The sequence below is a fragment of the Condylura cristata genome, unplaced genomic scaffold, assembly GCF_000260355.1.
Source record: "Condylura cristata isolate star-nosed mole 26May11 unplaced genomic scaffold, ConCri1.0 scaffold00033, whole genome shotgun sequence".
Taxonomy (NCBI): Eukaryota; Metazoa; Chordata; class Mammalia; order Eulipotyphla; family Talpidae; genus Condylura; species Condylura cristata.
In genome coordinates, this window is record NW_004567134.1 from 1,477,565 (window position 1) to 1,487,159 (window position 9,595).

The 9,595-nt window shown below is 31.0% G+C and overlaps 1 protein-coding gene across 1 annotated transcript in view; it reads right to left on the reverse strand.

Annotated features, from left to right (window-relative positions):
* Positions 1 to 9,595, reverse strand: part of ZCWPW2 (zinc finger, CW type with PWWP domain 2) — an 85,302-nt gene that overhangs the window by 60,817 nt on the left and 14,890 nt on the right. Inside the window, exon 2 of the mRNA XM_012732070.1 lies at positions 2,594 to 2,938. Within this exon, the coding sequence (XP_012587524.1) occupies positions 2,594 to 2,871 (278 nt within the window). The 5' untranslated portion in view covers positions 2,872 to 2,938. The remainder of the gene's footprint in view (positions 1 to 2,593; positions 2,939 to 9,595) is intronic.

Below are 9,595 nucleotides of genomic sequence, written 5' to 3' on the forward strand. Positions count from 1 at the left end.
CTCACTCTTGACCTCAATTTCAGTTCCAAACTGTCAATGATAGTTTGTAATGATAGGACATTGTGCACTTATACATCTTGATTTTTCACTTGCATATTGAGAAATTCTGAAATTCTGAAAGGTCTTAAAGATGGATAGGCAGACTAAGAGTATGGCAATGGGATGGTACCAGAATTATGAACAAGGTATAAAATCAATTTTAAAATCTGTGAGTGCTGAAAGCTAAAATGTAATAAATACAATAAGGTCAAATAAACACCTGGTATTTAAACTTACTGGAGAAGTCAGAGGATTTTGGCCAAGATAATTAACTTCAAAGAAAATGTAAATATATCATAAAGAAAGAAATGTCTTTCATGTTTCCTAGCCAATGGTTTAATAAGATAGTATATTTCTGTTGTACTTACTACATACTGAACTTAAGCATGATTTCAGTTGCTACGGATTTATTCTCAGTGAGAAGTACATGAATGCTATTTTGAAATTTTAGTTTGGATGTTTAAAAGGAGTCAATTTTACTTGGGCTTTATTCTTACTCTATGGGAAACAAAATGCATGAGTTGGAATCATTATCAATAACTAAATGTTATAGTTCCCACGAAATCACTAGAAAGAACCTAACACCAGAGACTGATGGGAAGATGAGTTTCCCATCCACATACACATTTTAAATATATATTATTTGATAAAAAAATGCATTAAACAATCACTGTTAAATTATTTAACAGTTTAAATAAAGAAGTTACCTAGCAGGAATCTTAATTTATTAATGGACTACTATATCTAAAAAGTAATCCTGGATAGTTAAGACACACTTTTTTTTTTTCAAACTGCTTGGACTACAGTATGTTATACTGCAAATATATGTTCTATAAATTAATTTTCATATTCATGAGAAAGTTTTGTAAAATACCCATTCCTAAAACATATTAAGCATAAGCTCCAGCACCTTGGAGAGTGTCTCTAATGCCCAGAAAGGTCTCCCTGGAGTTCTGCCTTACTCTTTTGCTAATCAATAAATGTTGACTCCTTGCCCACACTCACTGGTATCTGTGAAGCCCTCTTTTCAATACTGATGAGAGGGTCTCAAGAACCCTACCCAGGGAATCAGGGAAGGCTGGGTGGAGAATGTGGACTTCCACTCCCACATGGTAGGAACTAAGAGGTATCTACTTTCAAATCCTAGTGGGACAGCAGAAACAGCCAACTAAAATAGATTTAAATAAAATACAAAATGTAAAAAGTAAAAGGTTTGGCAAATAAAGAGAAGATATAAAAAACAGAATGTAAATATTAGAACTAAAAACAAAATAAACAAAAAGTAAATTTAATGATAGTATAGCAGAATGAATATGACAAAGAATCAGTGAACTTAATGACAGGACACTTGAAATGATCCAGTTGAATAACAGAGAGAAGAGAGACTGAAAAAAAAAATATTTGACTGCTTTTCCTTTCCTCAAAGGAAAAAAAAAACTCACTTCATGGGACTATATAACAAGAATCATAGTAGAACCAAATATTAAGTAATTATGATAAAAATGAGTAACATCCTTGTATAAAAAGTTAAGCATACCAGATGGCATTCCCTTAAAAGAGGTCAGAGTTGTATTTGAAGTTGAGATAAGTGAAATTTAAAAAATATACAGATCATGAGGGGAAAATATAAATTAGAATTAGAAAAAAACTAAAAAATGGATAATTGGAAAATATGAAAATCTTAAAAGAGAAAACAAAACTCAGGGGAGAATTTTTTAATTTTTCAATAAAGACTAAACTGGAAGAGAAAAACAAGCCCAAATAGTAATACCTTCAGAAAAATTAAAGGTGGAAAACACTTAAATTAAAAATACATGAAAACATTGACAGAAAATATCAAAGATAACCAAAAATGATCCATTGTAAGTGATAAAGGAATCTCAAAATGAGAAAACATCAAAACAGGTTAAATTGTAACTTTAAAAAAAAATTTTTTTTAAACCCTTGAATTTGTATACTAAAAGGGTACACTACATAATGGTTGAATCAACCCCAAAAGGGAAACTCTGAGATATATTATAATAAATATGCAAAAATCTAAAGAAAAAATATCTTTCAACAACTTGGCAACAGATACAAAGTATGCATTCTTTCCAAAACAGACCATGCTGGGCCATAAAAAAGACTTTATGAAACTGACTATAATAGAGTCAAAGTAGAAGCTAATAAGAAATTTTAAATCCTCCAAAATTTGTTAATTTAAAACACACTTTTAACAACCCATTTCAAAGAGGAAATCACAAATAGTATCAATGAATATTTCAAACAGTATGATAATAAAACAAAACATATCAAAAATTTTAGGCTATAGCTAAGTAGTGCTTAGAAAGAAATACACAGCTTTAATTACTTATATGGAGAACAAGGATTTGAATCAGCTAAATTTCCGATTTTAGAAACCAGAAAATATAACTAAACCTACTAAAAGGATAAAAAAATGAGCAGTCTATAAATAAGAACTTAGACAAACAGAGAAACATTTATTTTTTGAAAGTTTTGAAGACTACACAGTGAGACTATATCATAATTTATTTAAAAACAACAAAAATCTTACCTTGGCCAGTTCTGTAGTTTTACCAAAACTAGGCTTCCAAGAGGGAGTTGTGAATAGACAATCTTAAATCCACTCTGATGAAGCTGAGACTCTTCAGGAAAGTCTTCTTCAGAAATAGAACACTTATTATATCTTGAATCAGTGTTCATGAAGCAGTACCAAGGTTCATTGTGGTTAACTTTTCCTGAAGCCTCACTTGACAACAATCTCCATTTCAGACAACTTTCATCTTCACACTGCACCCATACTTTGTTCGCATACATGTCATTTTCCTCCATTGCAGTGTTATAGTACTCTACTATTTTCTTAGCATCCCAAATTTCCTTTTCCACAAATGCATTAAATCTGAAAAATAATGGAGATTCAAATATATAACGAGGGAAAATTCAAATGAAAATACAATAAAAATTGCTTGAATCCTTCTTTGTCCACTTTCTATTCTATAAACACTATAAATGTTTAACATGTTATGATTAGATCTACCCAGAAATGAAAGAACAAAAAGAAGTATCAATCATTCTAGGCTTAAAATGCTCCAAAATTAAAAATAATAAAAGTATGTTAGAACAGAAGAGGATAATTATAATACCTATTATTCTACTACATGACACATATCTGACAGTCAAAATTTTTTTATCTAAGCCATACTGAAATGTTTGCTATGACCCAGGCATTAGTCCCAGTGCCTTAAGCACACGGTTTATATATGATCTTCCCAACAACCGTAGTAAGCTAGATAACTTTTAGAGAGAAAATTGAGGTTGAAAAAGATAAGTTCCCAGAGATAGTATATGGGAAAGCCAAACACTGAAATTCACACAATTTGGTTCCAAATTCTCTGATCTTATCAACCAGGCAGATCTTACTGCCTCTAAGTTAGAGATAAAGAAATAGAGATGGAGATTTTGCATGCCTTGATGATCATTTTCTTAATTCTAAGGAAATCAATGCCAAGAATGTATTTTACCATATGAAAATTTGAATATCAAAAACTTAAAGGAATCTTTATGTAATTTTGCCTTTTATCCATTATTCATTCAAGTGCTTTGGAAAAACTTTCCTTAGAACTTGTTCATTACAAAAATTTTTGACTATTAAAAGTTAGAAATGCATGGTTTAACACAACTTTTACTTTCAATGAGTTATGTGTATATTAATTACTAATTAATAAAATAAAAATTAATGATTAACTTGTTTTATAAATTAAATTGTTTTACAAATTAAAACTTACTTTTAAAAGAAAGACTGCAAATGCCATATTTATAAGTTAATAACTATCACTATCCAACTATAAGTACTGTTTAAAGAAGCAGTGAATTAATCATGTGTTTGGAAACTCATGTTACATGCCTTTCTAGAGCCACTAAAAATTGCTTGAAAAAAAAAATGTCAACATACTACAATAACCATGGTTTAGTTTTAAACTCTTAATCGCACTCATGTGAACATATCTACTGAAAATAATTTGAGACCAACCTACAAATATAAAGACCAACAAAATTCATGGTAGCACTGTTTATCATACTGAATAAAACAACATAACATGAAAATACAAAAATATATGAGTTTTCTATAATAATAGTTTTAAATATTTGGCTGCCTTTTTTTACTGGTTAATAAATCTCTGAGAAAAAAAATAGTATAATTTGCATTGCAATTGAAATGAACAATGTTTTTCTCTACTCTCTGAGTCCCTCAACAGAAGTTGTTGAGTCCAGATTTCAGAGTCAAACTATGTTTCAGTTTCTATTTCTGTAGTCAGTTCCTACACATCTTTAAGTGAAACATTATTTTATTTCACTTCCCATTTGGAGTACCTCCTTGTGTGTGTGTAGATGCATGTTCAACTTTATTCCTTTTATTTCCTCATATTATAATGTTCTAGAGTTAATTTAACTAAATAGGGTTTAATAAACTATATTATCTAGATGGAACTTGTCCTTATAAAATATTTCTACAATGAAACAACATACTGAAGAGAATTTATTAATGCAAATATTAGAGCAAAAAATATGAAAGAATAACTATTATCTGTCACTCAATATCTAGGATTTTGTTCATCTTGCAGCCATCGGACTGTTATAAAGGAGAAAGCACTCCAAGTTTATGGTACTACATAAAATGAAAGCTTAGGAAAATCCGCTATGATAGCCTATTATAAAATGTTAAGGGGATTAAAAGATTACTTTTAAATGGTAGATAAGGTTTTTAGATTTTCTTAGGAAGTTGGGTTTCATAGTGGATAATACTGATAAGATAAATTAACACTAGGAAAATGTCATTATTACTTAAATTGTGATACTAATTTTCAATTGCATCTAACTTAAACCTCTTGGTATTTTAAATCTGACAAAGTTTATCCGGGCTAATAGAATTTATAATACAGATTAAAAAATACTTATTCTTTTCAAGCTGGATTCTCATTATTTTCATTGTTTTTTTTTTACAGTATCTTGTTGGTTGTCAAAATTACTGTCACATACAGAAGATGTAAGTTAGGAGGGAAGAATGTGGTCAGGGAAATGCAGGAGTCTTTGAAGGAAATCCTGTAACATTATGTCTAAATAGCCCACACTTTATAAAGATACTGATAAATGTAAAGCTATGCTAACCATAAGACTTGCTTTGGCCAATTCTGCATTCAACTTTATTTCAAAACTTAGTGAACATACAGATCCAGAGAACTAAGAAAATTTAAAAATTAAGTTTGGAAAAAAAACATAGAATGATAACTCTCCACCTCAAGTCATTACCTTCATACCAGCATTCCAAATAATTCTGACATTGTTACCTGTAAGTTCCCCAAGCACTCAGAACTTGGATGAAATGTTTTTTTTTTTTTCCTTCAAAATGGTTTTCATCTCCATTACTCTTACTTAGGCTCATATTTTTCTCAGATTCAACCTTGAAGCTATCTACTTCCTCATCCCATCAATTTCAATAGCCTACTAGTCATTAGTCTAATTTCTCTCCCACATTAATTCTTTCAGTTCACTAATATCAAATTAACTGTAAAACCTCTTTAAAAATATCACTTTCTATTGCCAACATAATTGAAAATAAATTCCCCATTTCAGTTCATGAAATTTCTACAATATAACTCTATAATGTAGTGGTCAATTGTATGAGTTTTATTATTGGCAGAACTAAATTAAGAGCTAAGAACAAGTACTGTACGACTTAGAGCAAATCTCTTTCATCTGGAAAGTGGAAATAATACTAACACATACTTTGTGTTCTAAAAGTTCCATAAAATAAGGCACAAAAATTAGCACACAGTAGGTTCTCCTTAAATGGTTGTTGGCGTTAGTCTTTTATTAGTATATCAAGCTACCAATTTAAATTATTTGATACTACTCAAACACATTCTACCCTTCGTTCTGCCCTTGCCCACGTTAACCTTCTAATTCTCTCATAACACACAAATTGCCTACTTCAATGGTCCACCTCAAATATCACATCTTTCAAGAAGTCTGCCTGGATATAGCCAACCGAAAACAATTTCACCTTTAAGTTCTTTTAATTTTCAGTACTTACAACATTCTGCCTCATATCATAGTGCTGAACACTGCCAGTACTTAGAATTTCCAGTACTTGGAAATTAGACAGTAAGCTCTCTGAGGGCAGGGACATTATTTCTGTATCTCAATAATAAATAAGTTGATGATGGAAACACTGTTTGTGTTTTGATCTACAAATGCCCAAATAGTGTTTGCCATGCAGTAATTTTCCATATCGTTGCCCTAATTTTGTTCCATTTCACCTATATTTCTTTGAACATTCATAACTAGCTAAATATCCTAACAGATGGGAAATGAATTAGTGAACAAATTTTTATTTATAGCAATATATTACAAAGCATTACTTGTAAAATTTAAGAGACCACCAATATCTACAGAACCCCCCTAAACACTTCTAAGCCACATAAAATAGTACAAATATTATAGTCATTTATAGAATTAAAAAAGAAATTCATGAGCTAAAAGAGAAATTCATGAGCTAAAAAAAATAAGAAAAGTCCATATGAATTTTATATAATTCTCCAAAGATTTCTGTATTTCCTGAATGTTATTTTAAAATATTATGGCAGAGTTTTAAAAAATTATATCAATTCTTCTATAGAAATATTGCATAGTTTTATTGTTCAACAGAACAAGGGTCTTTAAAATGGAATCTAGCCAATATGAATTATTGTGAATCATCAATTTTTATTATAATGTATACATATTTGCGACTGATGTATCCCAGATGGTAAAATTACAACATAGCCAAGGAGTTCTATATAATATCAGACTTTAATGAGTCACTGTGAATAAATACATACAAAACAGGCATGAAGATAAATGACTACTACAATAGAAATTGTTTTTATGTGAATGTGAAAAATGATTGTTCTTCCAAACCCAAAAAAAAAAAAATGTTACCATTATTCTTTTGTTCCGTGACACTTGTTATAGGAACTATATCTGTTTCTAACCATGGGCTACTCAACATGATACAACTCTTCTAGACTTGTTAAAATAGTTATCTGTATTACTATCTTCAGAGTTGTCATGTTTTAGCACTGTAATTTCAATTTTCATCATTTCCATTTTCTAAATACCTAACTTATAACCAAAATTATAAGACTATACAATGGACTTACTACCAAAGAAAACTTGAAGTGATTAATAATTTTATTGCTATGGTTTAAAATTTCGTAATATTCAAGTGAGTAGAAAAAGATCTGGATTTAGGGGAAAAAATATAGTTTCTAATCTGGTTATCCAAATTTCTAGCTTTGTATCCTTAAGAATACACAGTTCTTAACTGCATTGTAAGAAGCATAGAGCTAAATAATATCTAAAATTTTGTCCTGCTTTAGTTTTGTGATATATCCATTCGATCTGTTCTTCCTCAAAAATCTTCTTCCCCTATGGATTATTAGCTCTTCTATGGTGTTCTTTTTAATCATGTATCAGAGTCCATTTTCACTAGCTACCTTTCACCACATTGACATCACTAGTCAAAACATCTCTAGACTTCTAACCATACTTGCTTTGCAGTATGTGCTGGATGCCAGTGTTTATTATATCTTAAGTATAAATATAAACTCCTCAAACTTGTCAATATTATTAGTCTAAAATGTATACTTCCTGTCAATCACTAACATCTCTTACACCTTAATGTACTTTTTATCACCTTTGATGCCCTATGAGAATTTAGTTTGGTATCTTTCATCATCTTTCATGAATGATGTTTTAGCCACTATCATCCATACAATTAAGTACAGCAGATATAAATTCTCATATAAAGTCAGGAGGTCTAGGAGGAGTATAGAATCTACTGACTACTCATTATATAACACTGGGAAAGTCACTTAACCTCTTAGGATATTAACTTTACAAATAAAATTATTCCGGAGAGAGGTTGTAAAGGTGAATTAAATACACACACACACACACACGAGAACATGATAGCAATAAAAATGTTTTTGTACCATGGACAGTTCCCCCAGTACTCTCATACTTTAAATTTTTTATTCTTATGAAAATTCCATAAATATGAAGAAAAAAACCACAATACAGAGAAGACAGGTAAGGACTATAATAGCAAAAAGAGATAAGGGTACTAATGGGATGAATTTAAAAGTTTTTCATGGCAATCTACTAAGTTTGAAGCCATATCATATCTGTCATTTCAAAATGGTAAAAGATTATTTAAAATTCCCACACATGACTGACGATAGTATAAACTGGTAGAAACTTCGGGAAGAATATTTTGAATATGTAGTAAGGGCTCTTAAAGTAGTAATATTATGGTACGGTAATATTTCATCAAAGATAAGTCACAATGATAACTACATTTATGGTCATTTAAAAATTAAAAATAATTTGTTTTTGGAAATACACAATGAAGTTTCAGATGGTAGAGAAGGATCATGTTTACTATTTATTTTTTGTAAATGTTATATTGCTGTGTAGGTTCAACCCCTCTACCACCAGCAAAAGCTGCCCTAGGAATGCAAGTTGATTTCTTGTACACTGGAGAATGGGCATAGTAGGTGGGTATGATGGCTAATTTTATGTATCAACTTGACTGGGCGATGTTCCTCGGATGTGATGAAGTAATATTTTAGCCATTTCTGTGAGTGTTTTTTGAATGTTTTTTACACTTTGAGTAAAACAGATTACCTTCTGTAATGTGGGTGGGCTCATCCTATCGGGATGAAGGCCTTAACAGAACAAAGACCTACCTCCCTCAAGTAAAAATAAATTCTGTTAAGTTTATGAACTTTAGTCTTTATAATTCTTATCTGCATCGCCAATCTTGCCTAGCGCATCATATTTTGGAATGGTTGAGTATCTACAATCACATGAGCCAATTCCTTAAAATAAATCTCCCTCTCTCCATGAATATACATCCTGTTGGTGGTTTCCTTAGAGAACCATGACTAAAATAGGTACAGATGTCATATAGCTCATTTATTCAAATTTAGCAGTTTCTTTTTTTAACTAGGCACTCTTGTAGGTATTGCCAAGTTTTTATTCCAAAATTGTATTACAGCATTCAAAAAATTAACAGTTTTGCTACTTTACTCATTGCTTTAGTGAGATCATAGTTTTTTGGAGTTCTCTACTCTGCCATTTTTAGAACTATCAACTACAATTTACTCGTGTGTGTGTGTGCATGTGTGTGTATGCAGTTATCTACACCCTTTATAGCTATATAGAGTTCTATAGTACAGAGAGAGATAAACTAAAGGTAATAAAATGTTAATATTTGGAAAATCTGGGTGTAGAGTAACTGAATTATTCTATTGTTAAAATTTTCTGTAAGTCTGAAATTATATTAAAAATATATCAAATTTGGCCCTCCGTGGTGGCGCGGCGGGTTGAGGCACAGCACTGAGAAGCTGGGGCCGCTTACGCATGAGTTCGATTCCCGCCTGCCCCGGAGGTGACCACGTGGCGTGGCAGACCTCTCCTGATGCGCCCGCTGCTCCCCTCAGCAGTGTACTTC